This window comes from Tyto alba, unplaced genomic scaffold, assembly GCF_018691265.1.
Source record: "Tyto alba isolate M040663 unplaced genomic scaffold, T.alba_DEE_v4.0 Super-Scaffold_7, whole genome shotgun sequence".
In the NCBI taxonomy this organism is placed as follows: domain Eukaryota; kingdom Metazoa; phylum Chordata; class Aves; order Strigiformes; family Tytonidae; genus Tyto; species Tyto alba.
In genome coordinates, this window is record NW_024881328.1 from 35,851,736 (window position 1) to 35,869,561 (window position 17,826).

General features: G+C 35.2%; 1 protein-coding gene across 6 annotated transcripts in view; it reads right to left on the minus strand.

The window, feature by feature from the left end:
• Window positions 1-17,826, minus strand: part of GULP1 (GULP PTB domain containing engulfment adaptor 1) — a 160,388-nt gene that overhangs the window by 12,051 nt on the left and 130,511 nt on the right. For 4 of the 6 annotated variants that reach the window (XM_042784103.1, XM_042784106.1, XM_042784104.1 and 1 more), the window contains 2 exons: window positions 7,441-7,665; window positions 4,428-4,566 (listed from right to left, as the gene is read on the minus strand). In XM_042784103.1, coding sequence (XP_042640037.1) covers window positions 4,428-4,566; window positions 7,441-7,665 — 364 coding nt within the window. The remainder of the gene's footprint in view (window positions 1-4,427; window positions 4,567-7,440; window positions 7,666-17,826) is intronic. The other 2 variants (XM_042784107.1, XM_042784108.1) reach the window with 1 other exon arrangement.

Here is a 17,826-nt window from a genome sequence, read left to right on the forward strand (position 1 = left end):
TTTGGGAAGTATTTCTATTATAACGTGCTAACCACTTCAGTAAACCAACTGAAAAAGTACATAAATACGACTGCTTTTCTGCATTTAAAATTTGTGTGTTATATGAGACATTGCATTGCTAGGAGGCAGGGAGGGATAGGGTTCCATGAAATATTTTCAATAGCATCACCAGTATTCCTCTTCTGTACAAAAGCTGAAGAACATGTAGAAACCGGACAAATACAAAAGTTTAGTCACTGCAGAGCTGCATGATTGCATGGGACCTCCATAAGCTTGCCTGCCTGTGTTTGCTCCACTGTTCACAGAAGGGCTCCTTTGTAGCAGAGATGGGATCAATCAGTGATTTTTTTATTTCAGACTACAGCATTTGCATGAAGATGAACTGTAACAAGAATATCTCGCCTGGCACACTCCACAAAATAGTTGTAGCATAGACAGGCATTTCTTTCTCCAATACATAGCAATGAGTAAGGCTTTGAAACAATCCTTTCAAACAGCACGTATAATTTCCTTTTCCTTTTCCATTCCTTCCTGGATGGAAATAAATTCACAGCTTGGGAAATTGACCAATGAACTCAAAACTGTGAAATGCTGATATTTTACATCTGCAACTCAGACCACAGAAAGACACAAACAGGTAATAAATTCTTGTTTCTGTGACTTATCTGACATTCAGTACAAGAAACACATAATACGGGAGAATAGAAACCTGCACTCTGTAATAAATTCAAAACTAGAAATTACTAAACAAAACCACAAATATTTGGCTTTTCTGCTGCATTTTGCATCCCAATCTTTTTTACCTTAGCTATCATGCATGCACAGAGTTATGCTGCTATATGCTTTCCCCAGCACAAATAGAAGTTAATCACACTGAAGACAAGCACCCAAGAAAATATTTGGAATAAAATGAGATAGTGGAGTCCAGGAAACCTCTCCCTTTGCTGCAGGCTACTCCAGATTTTTTTCTTTTGGAATTATTACAGCACAAAAAATGGTTCCATCATTGTTCTGACAACATAGTCTTAAATATTTCTGGAAATATAGCATCTTGGAGCAGGTTTCTACATTTGCCAGTTGTGACCTTGAATTGTGCAAGATGTATTTGAGTGAAAAAAATGTTGAACAACTCTACAGAGACTGTTCCTCTCCCGATCTTTTCTGAGATATGACAATACTGCTGTGCCAACAAAAAGCATATAAATTAATTCCTCCTTTAATTACTTAAAATTAGTAAATTAATTCTGTCCTTTAAGAAAACTTACCAGAACATTTTTAATCCCTTACTTCATGAGGAAGCAGCAGCATGGTCTTTAACACTGCATTTTTAGTTGTACTAATCAATTAAGAAATTACTATACTGGGCTGCAGTGTTTATGTTTAGCCTGCAAGCTGGTTACTGAAAATATAGTGGTAAAAAAAATACTTCTCAGCAATATTTTGAGTAGAAACACTGTTCTGGAAAGGGCTTTTGTCTTTGAAAGAATCACGTCTTTGCAATAATCTAGCGAGTCAACACTTATTTGTACAATTTGCAACACTCTGTCCAAAAATAATGCAATTTTCTCCTTTCAATTAATTAAAAACAATTTACTTGCCATCACAGATATACCCAGTAGTGAGTAACTATTTACTGAGAAGCAATATCGTTATACTGCTGAATAAGAACTCAAAATTTCAAGAATCTTTTCTAAAGCTTAAACACTTCGGAGATAACCACCTTTTTGAGAAAAGGTCAGTGTTGCAGTCTTCCAATATTAGAATGTTGGGTTTCTTGAACTACATACTGTGAACTAGTCAAAGCAAAAGGTATCATTTATAACCCCCCAAATTTTTATTGGGGAAACTACCCAAAGGAGAGTGGGCGAGCAAAATTCTAGTTCTAGGTACTTCTCTTTATGAAAAGCTGAACTGTCATCCTGGTGCCAATTATCACCTATGAAACTGTTGGTCTTGGACGAACCCGAAGTCCTTGGTATTGTTACCGGTTCCCGTCTTTCGTGTGCAGTGTTATTCTTTGGTGATTTGTCAAACTGGCCAGTTTATGAGTAAGGCAAATTTCGGCTTTTAAAAGCACATTTTGCTTGAGCAGCGCAAGTGCCATTCCTAGGTAACGGGCAGGTGAACCTCACACAAATGGAGCAACAGAGGTTGTCACTAGCAAATAGATGGCGCATCGTTATCTTTCTCCTTGTTTAGTACTGAACATGATAAAGGTGAAAGTTACAAAAATTACAAAATCCAACATAATCACCCTGTAATTTCATCAAAAGTGATGGAAAAAACCCACTCAAGGGCAGTGACAAAGAAAGTAGATATAAGAACATGAAAAGATGACTTCAGAAAATGGGGGACTCCAAACATCGGCTACACTTGGTTGCCACCTATCTGACTTGTATTGGAGAAAGAAATGGCAGCTTGCTTGTACTGGCAGCAGTAATACCATTTAAAACAACGTATTATTGTACATCATTATAGCAATGTAACGTTACACAGCCTGAATGAGGTTCTTACGGGATCTGAACTTTCTCATCTCAGGCAGTAAGTCCCTGTTTGATCACAAAATACTCCTCTTCTGTTCTAAATTACACTTTTGAAATATGCCAAAGCATGCTAATAGCTGATGAATGCAACAATTTGCAACATATGAAGTACCATGACATAGACTGAAAGAGCAGGGATCAAAAGTATAAAGACTGTGATGAACTCCTGTAATCTCCGTCTGAAGCATGGCACACTGAGCAGCGCAGAGAATTAACAGACACTGAATGCCACATGTCTGAACAACATGGTCTTAATTTAATGCAAATGAATGAAGTGCAGAAGAAACAACTTTTAAACAGGACATATCACTGAATAAGCAACTTATTTATGGTATTTTTTATATTACAAAACCCACTGAAAACCTACATAGCTGGAATTCTCAAGACAACTCAGCGCTGAGTGCTGATTCCCACAAGATTTCTAGCCACAATTTCAACAGAACCAAGGTAGGACAATAGGTAGGAAAAAAAATAAATTCTCATCCTGTAATTCAATTCAAGTTATCATTTTTGAAGATGGATATGCACACTGAGATTGATTTTATAACACTGTCTGTAGTTTCAGAGGAACAAATTTGAAAACACAAGAGTTCTTGGAGAGTGTGTCTTTGAATAATTTTTTTGTAGTTCTTTACAAAGCCATACCAATTCTCATAATAGAACAGTTCTAATATTCTATTACATAATATAATATTCAAGATATTTACGAATATTTAATATTAACTATTCTCAACAGAATTGTTTTAAATTCTGTTAATATACCCTTTGAGAAACCCATAGAAATTCACCTAAATGCCTAAATGAATTTAAAATCTTCCTTAAAAAAGAACAGATTTTTTTTTTTAATTGAATCAATAGCCTCAACATCTACTTTCTCTTTAGAGGGTGACAGTCATTCTGAGCAATGGAGCCAAAAGGTGCATGGGATATGGTACTGGGGAAGACATTCATTGACTAAGTTTTACAGTGCACTTTTATAATTGTGCACAGCTCTCATCCAAACCTGAAAATTCTACATACTAGCAGCGTTCACCAAAACAGGCAGAAACTCTTCAAATGTGGTTTTATATGGTGGCAGGCAGTAACATTAATGTTCCTTATCCATACTAAAATAGGCATCAGAAACAGAAGATACTACACACAGACTCATATTTCAACAACCTCTAACATTGCTTGTGCATGCTCTGCTCTCCTCTTCCCCAAAGGATTTCCAAAGCTTTTAAAAATACTTTGTTGTCTCCTGAAAGATTTCCAGTGAAGCCAAGAACCTTACCCTTGCTGCTTTTAAGCCTTTGGAAAATAAAATTGCTGCTGTTAATTATCTTTTGAAGATATTTTAGAAGTGGTTTACAGATCTGGAGATGTTCAGCAACTATAACTGAAAAACAAAGCTGTAGATGGTATAAAAAGTAGTATTAAAAACAGCATTCTAAGACAGTCTACATATTGAGAATTTTCTTCTGCTCTCCCTTCTGTACCATCATCACCATACTTACTCCACCTGCTGTATTCCCCAGAAATGGAGTCTTTAGGTGCTACAACTGTGGCTTGACAAAGAAAGAACTAACAGGAAGTAAAAGTATTTCTTGAAATAAGTACAAAAAAGATACTGTAAAAGAAAAGCCAAGTTAAAATCCCCAAGCAACTCCTTCAAACTGTTTATATAATAGTTTCAGCAAGTAAATAACTTTGTTTATAATGTAACTTGGCAGCAACATCAATGACTTTGGGAAGATGGTATAAAAATGAAATGGCATTATTGAATGTGATTTACAAAAACTGTATTTGGCTTTTCATGCAAAACGTAAGTAACTCTTGAAAGATGCTTTATTAAAAAAAAAATATAATGTAAGCAAAAATTAGGTCAGTTGTTAAAAAACTTACTGATCTCTGTAGATCTACTGGGTACTGGAGGAGGCTGTGTACCATTGCGAGTAGGTGTTGATGACTGAGGGGATATGGGAGAAAAGGGAACCATATCAAAGATGTCAGTGGAGGGTGATTTAGGTGTCACACTGCCTGCCTACAATAAGGACAATATATATTAGGGCAATATTTCACATGAAATAGATCACAATATTGAATTCTTCAGCATGCAGATAAGAGCCACATTTTCAAAAAAGTTAAAAATAACCATCAGCATGCAAAAACCAGCTCCTGACACCAAGCACATGGCATTTGCAGTTCAGAGTCCGAGACATGCTAAAACTCTGCAATACATAAGCAGCACTGTAATTTTTCCTTTTTCAGTCAGAAATGTATCACAGTTAAACCTGAAAAAGCTGGTGACAAGCAGTTCTCTTTTGCAAACATACGAACACAGGTATATCACAAGACCCATTTAAAGTAATACTGCAAGAACAATATGCTATGCTCTGGAGTGCACAGAATTAGCTAGAATGAAAACATAAAATCTCAGTATTTCTTGTTTACTAATTCTTCCTTACATGATCACTTACTTGGCAACCTAAAAAACCTGATGTGATCAAAGCTTCATATGTATTTCTTCATAATTAACAATCTAGACGTGCAATACACTGAATATTAATATACAAAATAAAACTCTCATCCTTGAACATGAAACAGAAGAGATTTCATTAGTAAGTCCCAGGAATTTCGAAGGGTTCAAAGAAATACTGCATAAGCAAAGAAACCCCAAACCCCAAAATTACTACAATTTTACAGCCGTATTTATTTTTGAATGATTCATTCCTCCTGCCATCAGCCCACTACTCTGGGACACAAACTAGCCACAGTCAAGTCAGAATAAACTCAACACTAAAGCCAAATGATGAGCTAGATTAAAACTGAGATTGAGAAGCTGAAGGCAAAATACATATGCAAAACTAGTTTGCACGTTAATGTTATTACTTAGATAATAACAAAAAAGCCTATATTCAGTGTATTAGAAAGACTATATAGCTAGGCACAAGGAAAGCCTGCTACTTTTAAATAAGATTCAGTTTGACCACAATATTCACATGGAAATTTTAAAGCACAAGTTAAATGAGTCACACGGATCCTTTCATTCAGAATACATGAATATGACAACCTGGCAAGCAGGTAATCTTTATCCCTGCTGGCCCGTAAGAGTTCCATGGACCTAAACATTATTTTGGAATGCTACTTTTAGTGCCTCTGCTGCAGCAACTGAAATTGCCCTCTGACAGCACACACCACACATTTCTATGCCAAATCTATAGGTAGCCCCGAAACACCTCTGTTTTTCCTCTGGAGACTGCAGTGGCTGCTGAGAAGGAAAGGGTATTGATCCACAGTCCTCCACTGAATACACTGCTTAAAAAGAAAATCAGATTCTGAAGTTTTACATTTCCTATTTCTTAGGAGTTTTGAACTCATATTTTAGATTTGGATTAAGAGATCTAGAACTGTACAGTATCTCAAAAAAACTGGGATATTTCTGTCTAGGTACACTGAAATGTACAAAGTAATATAAAAAATTTTTTAAATACACATTTAACATGCTGCTGCATGTGTTTTTTTTTTTTTTTGTTTTATTTTTTTTTTCCCCCCTCTATTTAAAAATGAATATTCTCTTAGTCATGTTGTTCCCTGGCAAGATCACAGCTAAATTAACTTCATAAAATAACTAATTATTAAGATCTTTCACATACAGAACTGTTACTGACCTCAACATGAGTTAGCACTGCCATTTCAAAGATCATCTGTTGTGAAATGATTTCGGTGCATAGTGTTCGGACCCAATAGGCTCTTATTACTATGCTCACGGACACCTCCTGGCACCTTTGTGCACAGTCAGAAAACCAGTAAAATTTAAGTCAGTTTGATCACTGGATGTCATCTGCTCCCACTCAAAGCAGAGGAACAGATGTGGTTGACCCAAAGTAAACATATAATAATCTCACATCCCTTTCTTCATACAAGCAAAACTCTGATTGTAGATAGTTTTTTGTCTGCATCAGGAATGCAGCATTCAGATTTAATGCATAAGTACATGCCATATATGAACCTACATTTCCCATCAACATTGACGGATAATCCTAGAGTGTCCTGGAGACAGTAAATGATAACATAGATTCTCCTTATTTGCTAAGAGTTTTTGGCTACCTAGAATCTAGACAAATAAACAAACAGTATTTATGTTTAGTCTTAAATGAGTCTTTTAGGCAAAAAAGGCAAAACCAAACTTTACACTGTCATTTCTTGTCTATGTGCCATTTTGTTGAAATTACTTGCCATTTTGATACTACTGATACAGCTATGTTAAATAAAACTACAATTTAGTTATCTTAAGAAATTTATATTTTCAATACATATGAGCACAAGAAGCATTTTTATTTAGTGAACACATGCAGAAAGCCAGGATGTTTGCCAAGTACAGCCAAATGTTACTTACAAATGGAAGAAAAAGTTGAGAGTACAAGCATATTGCTATGAAGAAGCAGGCAATATGCCCATTTCATATTTAAGAGTATTTTTCAACCTTCATTTTGCACAGTTTTTATAAAGTATGCTAAAGGGTATTCAACGGCTGATTGCTTTTCTATTAACTCATAGGGAGAAAAAGCCCTTGAAGTTGGACCTTAGAATTGTTTGGTTTGAATAACTATTCTTAATATAAACAATTTTAACAAAAGATTGACAGAAAACACAGAGGTAATTAATTAATGGACTAATTTAAACATGTTAGGAAAGTAACATGTTGGTTTGGGGGTGGGAAAGAAAAAGCTATGTACAGATAAGAGTAAATCTTCACAAATTCTGTATTTTAAGAGTATCCCTAGAGAATCCAAGATACATCTACTCTGTCCTTTAACCACTGTACAAAATGCACATTTTTAATACAAGTTAACACACAACAGAGAACAAAGGAAAGCCAAACAAAAATGAAAAAGCTTTTGCACAGCAGGATTACACGAGGCCTTGGGCAGCTGTATTCACTGGTTGGCTTTGGAAGACCACTTTTTGAAGGTGGTGGTATTAACAATCCAGATGGTAGTCTAGAGTCAGGAGAACTCCTAGGAGTAAGTGTAATGGAAGAGATATCTAAACAAGGAGGTGAATCCTCATTGTTACACCAGAAAAAAGTAGAGGGTCTTTGAAACATATGTTCATCATTATCACACTTTATGTGCAGCAGCTGAAAAGGAATCACAGAAAGAGAAAACATTCTGAGGAACAGAAGGTGGTAACATCAGGGAAAGAAGAAAAAAAGAAACACATTTCATACTTCAAAAAAGTTTGTCAGCAACTTGCTGTTCAGTGCTATAGTTACAAAACACAGAACTTGAAACTATTTTAAGACAAAATCTAAAAATACACCATAGTAAGAGGTATTGACTGGAATGAAGATGACTTGCTCCTTGATAATTACACAAAATGAAATGAAGACAGGCATCTTTCCAAAAGTGGGTGTGTCAGACACACTGACAGCTCTCTAAATCATACCAGCAATATCTCATATCTGCACATGTAAATTAGCAGGTAAGCCCATATCTGAGGAGACGAGTTACTCTGGTGGTTAAAGCACAGGTCAGGATTTTCCTTCTCTGAACAAGGCAACATCTACCATTTATATCCCACCATTTAACTAAATTATTCTTACAGTAGAAGCTCACAGTGCACAAATTTTAATGTTTACATTAATACTAGACTTTGTTTCATTTCCCTATCTAGAGAATTTCAGAATCTAAACATTTTATGACAATAACACCATTCTGCCATCTTATCTGTGTGGATGAAAAACTAATTGAAATTGGTACTTTCAGTAGGTATCTCAAAAGCTGAGACTTGCTGCAAAGCAAAGGAATCCTCACGTCCCAACAACAGCAGCACAGGATGCAGGATGGAATAAAACTTTGCTGCTGGGAAATAAAAATGTTGAGGATTTTAAGATTCTCTGGATCTCTTAACAGATCCACAAAACAGCTTCAAACAGAGGCAAATGAGTAATATCCACACTAGAATACTAGAGATGGTAAGAGCATTCATCGAAGATGACGAAGTGGTAACTGTAAGGTTCTGGTTTGAATTAGGCAGACAAGAACCTGCAGCTAGCTGTCTCATATGGCTAGGGAGTATTTAACTGTATATTGCAACAAGATTCATTGTGCGTTGAGAACAAAGCTGAGGGCTTTGTCTACTTTGATACCAACCAAAACCGCTTTTTTGCCCGAATGAGAAATATCTGCAATCCTGAAAGTTTTCAAAAGAAATGGATCTTGTCTAGCTGAAATTAGAAACAAAGAGCCTTTAGAACTGATCCTGGAAAGAAAAGCAAAAAGTAAATGTCTTTAAACATTTGATTTAAGAAGCATGCCCAACCAATCTTTCTGTTGGGGCCAAGTTGTAATTCCTACCTCAAAATCTGACAAAAACAGCTTTGGACAGTTAAAACAAGGCTTTAGAGGACAGGTTCATCTTTGAATTTTAACAGAAGGGATTGAACACTTTTGCAGACAGTTCTTAGCTAAAGACAACAGTTTCTACCCTGAAAAGGCAGGAAAGTGATCTGTGCTATAGGTATCTCACCTAAAAAAACCCTCAATTTGCCCAGGCTGAAGCAGTGGTTGGTAGGTGAAGCAAAAATTTTGAAGTTTGCTTTTACTTTCTTCATACAGTGTCACACAGTTGATATGGCCTGCTTATTCCATTAGAAGTTTGTATAACTCCAGAAGAGCAGCATTTAATCAACAATTTTAAACCATTTATTCAGAGTTATGTAGAAAACAAAACATTTCACATCCTTCTAAACTGAGTCTTCGTTCCTTTCTTCACTTTCTTTACAGGTAAGACAGGTTAAGGGTATAGGTACCCAAATTTAGTAACAATGCCATATTTATGAGAACAGCAGCAACCACCACAAAACTATTCAAAATTTGCAATTCATAAGAAAAAAAAAAAGTTTTAATCACAATTGTAATGAATTCATTTGTTGCCAAGCTGAAATTGTAAAACAGATTGTTTAGAATGGTAATCAATAAAAACAAAAGCAAAAAGCTACTAAAGTTTTGACTGTTACGTCAAGATTATCACTAGATCAGAGGTAGAAGACTTGCAATGCTACCATGTAATTACTACCATGTAATACTTGCTGCTACACATATATATGGAAAAATAGATATTAAAGTAAACACTGGAAGATACTAAATACAAACAGTCAAATTAAGAAAGCAAATTATTCCCCCGAAAAGCAAAACAGCAAAGGATGAGTATTTTCCATAGAAAGCATGTATATCACACGAAAAGTCATACAGAAACCAGCAAAATGCACATAGGATGATGCAAAGCAGCAAAACTATAAGGATAATGAACATAAATCAAGCCCAGGCAATGAAAGGTGTCAATACAAAACCAGGATATACACTATTTGCATCATCTGAGCCCTGTACATTGAGCAGTCATGTTTCCTCCTACGTACCCGATAAGCGATAATCTTAGGACATTTCACACCATATAGGGTGTTGAGCTTCGTATGACAATTTTGGGAATATGTCTTGTCAATAATGAATGTTCACTAGTAATTATTCATTTGCAGAAGCCCACCACTGGGTGCTGGGCCCTGTGCTGTGGGCTCTGTGTCATCTCCTGACCCAGAAAGACCTCTGAGACTGACAGCGGCTTTCTGCTCACAGCCCTGTGTATTCAAGCAGCCCACAGACAGGACAGGTACAGCAAGGAATAATAATTCATCAATGGAAAGTAATAATGGGAAGATCACAAAGAGAAGGATTGCACAGAAGGATTTTAAATTGTAGGAAATATCACCAGATTCAGAAAATGCAGGAGGAAAAGGGAATAGATCCTTATTCTAAAGAATACAACATAAAAAGGGTGTAACTTCTGAAACTTGATACTCTTACACCAAATTGTAAAGGAAAAAAATATAGCAAAAATATATTAAATTGCCATTTAATATGGCAATTATATTTTGTCTGAGCTTCCCACTCTGTAAAACTGAACACAAAAATCAAAGGTCAAAACCAAAGGAAATAATGGACCAATTTAAAATGTGATGCTTCAATGAAGAAATACAAGTACTCACACATGTCACAGTGTTAAAGAGCACTTCTGGGTGTTGGAATCTACACAACAGGCACAGATCCACAAGATGAATAGAGGAGCTGGAAACCCAGTGAGGGAAGCATACCCACTTCCTAGCCTTTTGGCAGAATATCCTAACCAAGAGCTTGGGAAGAAGCCTATTGCTATGGCCCTACCAGCACTTTGTTCTTTGGTGCAAAAGCATGGGCAAGACTTGGCTATTTGTTGTCTTCAAAGGGACATTTTTAGTATTGGTCAGGTTGATATATTATTTTCCAGTTTGGGCTCCATTTCATCAACACAGAAAACCAACATGGACTCATGCTTATTGAAATGAACATACTAATTCAGTGGACTTGGTCTCTATTACGATTAGATGTTATGATGTGCCTGTCAAAGGATTGCTTTTTGACTCATTCTACTTAGCATGATGCTGAAGATGCACTGTTTGGCTGCACTATACTAGAAAATGTAGCATAATTGAGTTCTTGTTAATCAAGAAATCATTTCAAAATTGTTTGTTTTTACTAGGTGTCTCAAGACATTGATTGCAATCTGTGTGTCATACCCCCATAGGAATTACACAAGTGTGTTAATTTATTAGAAAACGTTTTTCTTCCTTAGAACATTCAGGTTAACAATATACGGAACAGTCAGAGCGGATAACTGCAGTGAATGTTATAGGGAACTGTGAGTGTCCCTGATTTGGGACTACAAAGGATATATTCATTTACTCATTCATAAAATACTGTATAAGCATTAGCAGTTTCATTAATTAATGACTACAAGTTTGGTTCATTTAGTACTTTTTCAGTTAAATGAAATCAGACAAAGGCAATTTAAATTTTTTTTTGTTTTTAAACACCACAAACAGAATTTTAAACCTTCATGAAGAAGTGTTCATTCACTGAACTGAATACAGAATATTATAAAATTGAAAGAGCAGAAGATAGGTGAAGAAAAAACATGTGCTTTTTCCCACTTGGCAGTCTTCATGGAAATATGAATCAAGTAATATGCCTAAACACATTCCAAAGCTGCTTTCTGAAATATGCATACAGTTCAAATGTCTGTCTTGGGGTTTTCTCATGAGTGTGTTAAAGCTTCTTAATGAGGGTAATAGGTGCAGGTGGCCTATGCTTCTAAGTCACAATGAAAGCACTTTAAAAAAAGGTCTAATCAATCAGTACCTTTAATGGGCCATTTAAAAATGCAGGTTTTTTGCAATACTGTCATGATAGGAATACATATTACATACTACTTCTTTGACAATACTTACGGTGAATGGAGGAAAACAGTTCCTTCTGGGGCTGTTTCTCCCAATACCTTTTATTTCTGCTGCTCTCATATTTCATCATTCTTTCTTTTAATTTATTTTCCTGAATATTCCTGTTTTTTCTATCTAACTTCAGTCATGCATGTGTCACAACCTCCTTCTCTGTCTTACACATTGCTCAAAGAGAAAACCTTAAAGGCATGCCTGATAAACTTCAGCCAAGCCCGAAACAGATTAAAAATCTCTCTTATCTCATCAGAGGTTCCTTAGCGACCCGCAATGTTTCAGTTGACTATAAAAACTGAGGGTGTTAAGCGCATCTAACTGCTAACCCACATGAAGGCTGTGTGTACAGCTAACCCAGGCTGCTTTAGACAACACTAGCAATACCAACAGCAGAAGAAGACATCATGTGAAACAGCGCTCCCAGGGATGCACTGATCTTTGGAAGTTGGATTTAAACACAGCAGCAGCATCCAAAGTCTTACTGTGATACAAACTTGAGCAGCATCACCATAAGCAAACAACAAAACGAAAATCAGATTGTCCTCATATAATCAAGACCAAATGTAAAAAAGACCAGTGACTAATGTATTGCCAAGCCACTAAAACAGATGAAAAGTAAACAGTACAAGATATAAAAGTAATGGAAACTTCAGCTGTACATGCAAGGGAGTGAGAGACAAAAGAAACTTCCCATGCCAACATTTCACATGGCACATGTAAGCGCAGCTATAAAGGCAAACTACTCCAAGAAAACTCCTAGTTTGGTATAGTATGTCCTTGACAGATTCATTCAGGAAATGAAAAAAAATGAGTGTCTCTATTGCATAACACTTCTGCATTGGCAAATATAGATAGTTTAGAAACTAACTATATAAAATTTTAGGAAGACTAGCACACTGAAAACCTTCAACACAAAAGCAGAGAAAATGATCACTAAGCAGTTTCTTATTTACTAATGTGCTGAACAAACTTAAATAGTTACAATACCCTGAGGGAAAAAGCGTGCAGAAGATTGATTTGATATTGAACTTTCACAATATATTCTATGTGAAAGTATCTGATTATACAACCTAATTTTCTTTTTTTTCATTTCTAACTATGACCTCATTGCTTTTAATGGTTTCATTTATAGGTTCAAAAAGAAATTTTATTTTTCCCATACAGTTTTTGAACTGATAGAAAAAGCACTTAACTTAGATTCATGTTGATTTGGCTATATGGCCAGGTTTAGAACGGCCACAGAAAAATTTTCATAGTGATACTAATAGCCAAGTAACCATACAATTTTGACAGCAAATGCATCTGTCAAAAGCAGAAGCCTACTGCTGTCAATGCTCTGTGCCTGCTTACACACTGCAAAAATGTAAATGGTACATAATTGCATTATTCATGCATGTAGTTTGTCAGCCTGACAGTATTTTAGAGTAAGTCGTCAAATAAAACCTTGCCCGGCCTGCAAGAAGTCTGCAATACAAGCACAAAGAATTAGAAAAGCAGTTTTAGATTATATTTCCCTTTGTATTTTCCAAACAATCCTATAACTTGCACTACTTGTGAACTGGAGAGAAAGTAATCCCTAATTTTTTTGATTATTCTTATTATTTTCAATTTTCATATTTTTTTTTAATAGAGCAATTGAGGGCTCACAATAAACACCCTAATACTCCAATTCAGTATTATCGCCTAAAAAATAATTTAATTAAAACTATTAGGAACAGATGTTTCAGCTGGAAAAATATTCTTTCATACATGAAAGTATCAATCATCCAAAATATTTTTAATTCTGTGCTTAAAATGAAGCTTCAGCTAACAATTCACTGCTTGCATTCTCTTCCCTTAGACCACTGATGGATTCTGGATAAGTCACCATATGTAATATGCTTTGTACACATTTTGATGTCAGAGATCAGCAAATTAAGATGTTCTAGCACTATGTTTTGCAAATAAAGTATTCTACATTATTGCCCAACAGTTCAGTATGTGAACACGTCACCAACTCCTTTTAGAGAAATAAATATGTCAGTGAAATCACATATTGCAGTCCAGCCTGGTACGTCTAATTTGTTCTTGAGTATCACATATATGAAGTAACATCTTTGATAAACTTTTAAAAAACAGTTTAGACACAAAAGAGGATCTGAATTTTAAGTCTTGATAGTATTACAGTTGATCCTGAGTGTGAATTCCAGCAAATGGCTTTATATATGTCCTCATAGTTAGTTAGCAAGTCTATTTTAAATCATAACAGGAAGTTAGAGAAGTTTATTTTAAATGACAGTCTGGATGTAACTAGAACTGAAGCATTCTGAGACTAGATTTTTTTTTTTTAAGTGTGCAATGAGCCAAAGCTTTAAAACTACAAACGTATTAAGTTATCCAGTTTAAAGATGCTCTCAGATTCTATTGCCTTTTTGATACTGAAGTGAGAACAGGAGACGTAATCTGGTCCTGTTCATAGGAAAATGGTCTGGGAATCAGAAAACCTAGACCTGAGCTTTAGCCTTACTGTCAGAAAAAGGAGAAATGGCTTTTTTTTTTTTTTTTAAAAAAAAAATCAAAAAACCCCAAAACCAAACAAAAAAACCAACAGTGTCAAGGGTCAGTGAAATAATACAAAACAGAACTGAACTTCAAATTTCTGAAGGTATTTTCTACCTACTTCATCACATTAAAAATTAATGAGAAGACTAATGTGTCTAGAATAATTAAAGACACAAAAATCAATCAACTTCAGAAGCAAGAAGCAGGAGTAAAGAAAGGATAGACTGGCACTGCATACAAATGACACCGTGGTTTCTCAGTTACTGACAAGCGGGAAAGTCATTCTGTCCTAGATCGGTGTTTTACCAAATAAAGCATGACAGTGACATCACTCGGCATCTGTAACAGCACTGTTTCACACTACAGGTGGAATAAATACTAAAATCCCTAAGTCTTCTCTCATGGGGAAGGAAAATACACACTCATTGTCAGCCTGAAATTGTGCCTGCTTAATAATTATGCCTGCACATGGCTTGCGGTTACCCTTCCATAGGGATGGGGACTGAAGGAGAAGAGGACGTAGCACACAATGTGATTTCAGTGTTTATATTTCTCATGTTCTGCGAACTGTCACCACAGGCCCCTGGCAACATCTTCTGCTTCTTTAAGTATATACTTGTTTAATCAAGTTGCTAGTGTTGACTTCTGAAGTGCTAAATCAATTGCTGATTACAAAGCGTTTCTGTGATCATGCATTAATCACTAAGGGAAGAGCACAGTCAACGACCTATAAGACAGGAAAGCCATTTCAGTGCATCTGGCAGATGTTGAGAAAGTACTAACTGCATGCAAACAGCCAAATACCAAAAGGAAAGCGTAAGATATGAAAATTCAAGGTACTATTTAAACGTAACAGAAACAACATTTATAACCATCTGTAGCTGGCTCCTGAAGCTGAACATTGCTTTACAAATTACCGTGATTTCAGTTAATAGCACATGTACTTTTACCATATTAGGCATCAAGTAGCAGGGCTTAAACTTTCCATCGATCATTAAACGAACCCTCCCTAGACTCCAGCACACAGAATAACATCAAATGACCTGATAGATATGAGTTACAGCTATATCAAATTAACTATATATATAAATAAATCATGTCCCTTATTACGTCTAAAAAAGCTTCAGAAAGCATTTAGTATGGTACTGGTATCTCTTTCTAATTCAATAGTGCAGATATGAGAGCTGTGAAAAAAACCTAAAATTTATAGTTTAATCTGTTTTAAATCATGAGAATGATTATGTTATGTTCATAGCATGTAGCACAGAGTATCTGCAGGGAAGCAAGTTTTCTCTCATCCAATCAAAAGTGCTTAGGAAATGACTCAGAGGAGGTATTATTCCCCATGTTGGATATCCTGCTTCATTTATGTGAACTATTTTATTTCACTATTTGACAAAATAGTGAATCAGCAGATTTGAAATTTTTACTCCGACAAAATGATCACCAGACAGAACTATTTTTCTGTTCTACTTTTGAAGATATTGAGCAGCAGCGGTACAGGTATTTTCACCAATCTGGTACTTACAAGTTTTAAATTTAAATTCAGCCAAATAAAAATATCTAACAATTTTTTTTTAAAACTAAATGATCTTTTTCATCACAGAAATTATGTAGAAATAGAGGAAGATATTTTTTGAACCACTTCTGCTTTTTTCTAATAGGAGCTGAGACTCTGCAAAGTCATGTTTGATATGATAGTTGATTTGAATTAAAAGTATTTAAAATTAATTGCAAACTATAATAGGAAATCAATTGTCTTATGAATTGTTTGCAATTTCCTTCTTTCATACATACTTGTTTCTCACATAATAAAAGAAGAGATAGGTATCATCAAATCACACCCACTTCTTTTCCAGGCACTTTGACTTATGATCCCTTTATTGGACTCAAACTACCTTAAAAATATGTGTGCTTCCTTCTCCTTGCACCGAAGTCACTTTATAACCTCACTATTACATTCCTTCATTTATTTTCAACCTAATTGTTGCATTTATATGTACTTTTATGCTAGCCCTATTAAGAGCCTCTGATTTACAATGTACAAAATCTAGTTTAAAAAAGACCTACTTGAACGATGTCTCTTCATAAGGTACAAAAGTTCATACTGTTTGGTGGATGCAGTTATGTGCCTAGATTTGAGATAGATACTTGCCTAAAAATGTGCTGATTTTTTTTTTTATTATTTATTGTTGGCTGCATGAATATTCAGGTAAGAGGAAAGTAGCTTCATCCAAACTCCTGCTTGAAGCAGGATCCAATTACCTGAAGCTGCTGAGGACTATGTCCAGGGAAGTTTTGAATATCTCCAAGAGTACAAATAGCTCCAACCTCTCTGGACAACCTGTCCCAAACCTATATTTATTCATTTATATAAATCTGTTTTGTGGCAGAATTGATTTAGTTATTAAAGAGGCTGTTAGATTGCTTTTACTGCAATTCTAATCATGGGGAAACTCAGAAATTTGTGACAGGAGATGTTTGTGGTTTGCTTTTTAAAGATCAAGGAGTAAATAAAGCAATAAAATTGTATGTGAAAACTAATAGGTGGTAGTGGTTTCTTAAAATGAATTCATATTTTAATATAATTATCAATATAATATAACTTTGTTGTAGTGTAAGTGCTATTTAAGCAATATGCATATTCATTGTACCAACAGTACTTAATAAAACACCATGTAGGGAGAGAACTTACAAACGGCAATCAAATTTACAAATGTAGATCTTAACTCCTTAATAAGGAATGCGGCAGCATTGTCTTAAAAGACAAATCACACACTACAGCATATTTTTTGGTCATTATCAATAATTTTCTTTTTAGAAATTTAGTTTTTTTGCTAACTGCAATTACCAAGCTCTTCATTAATTTAGATGAAAAAGAAATGCATCTATCACGAGAGACTTAAGAGCCTGTTTAACTGAATTCAAAGATATATTTAGTTATTCATTAAAAAAACCCAAACTAACTGCCATCCCAACTGAGGATAAGAAAAGATTAAAGAATTGACTAAATTGCTTTTAAATCTGGCACTAAAGTTGATTGCCTATCACTGAATGCTTCATAAGTGAGAAGACATCCATAATTTACAATTTTCACTGCGGCAGTTATGCAGTATTTATTATTTATGGTGTTCTCTCTTCTAAATAGATTTTGGTAAAATGAAATGACAGCTCCTCATGGGAACAGCCATGTAATCAATACCAAAGAAGTATACAGACACGACTGAAAAACTGTCATCACCATTATAAACATACTTTTACATTGTCCAAATTTCTAGACGCCCATTTAAAGTGACATGATGCAGATCCAGGGCAGGAACAAAGTTGTCCACAATGCACAGCGTAAAAGCAGTCCATTTTTTTCTAAGATTTTGTTACATATACATTAAGAAATTTTATGTGTTTTCAAAGTTACCTAATATTGTATAGATAGAA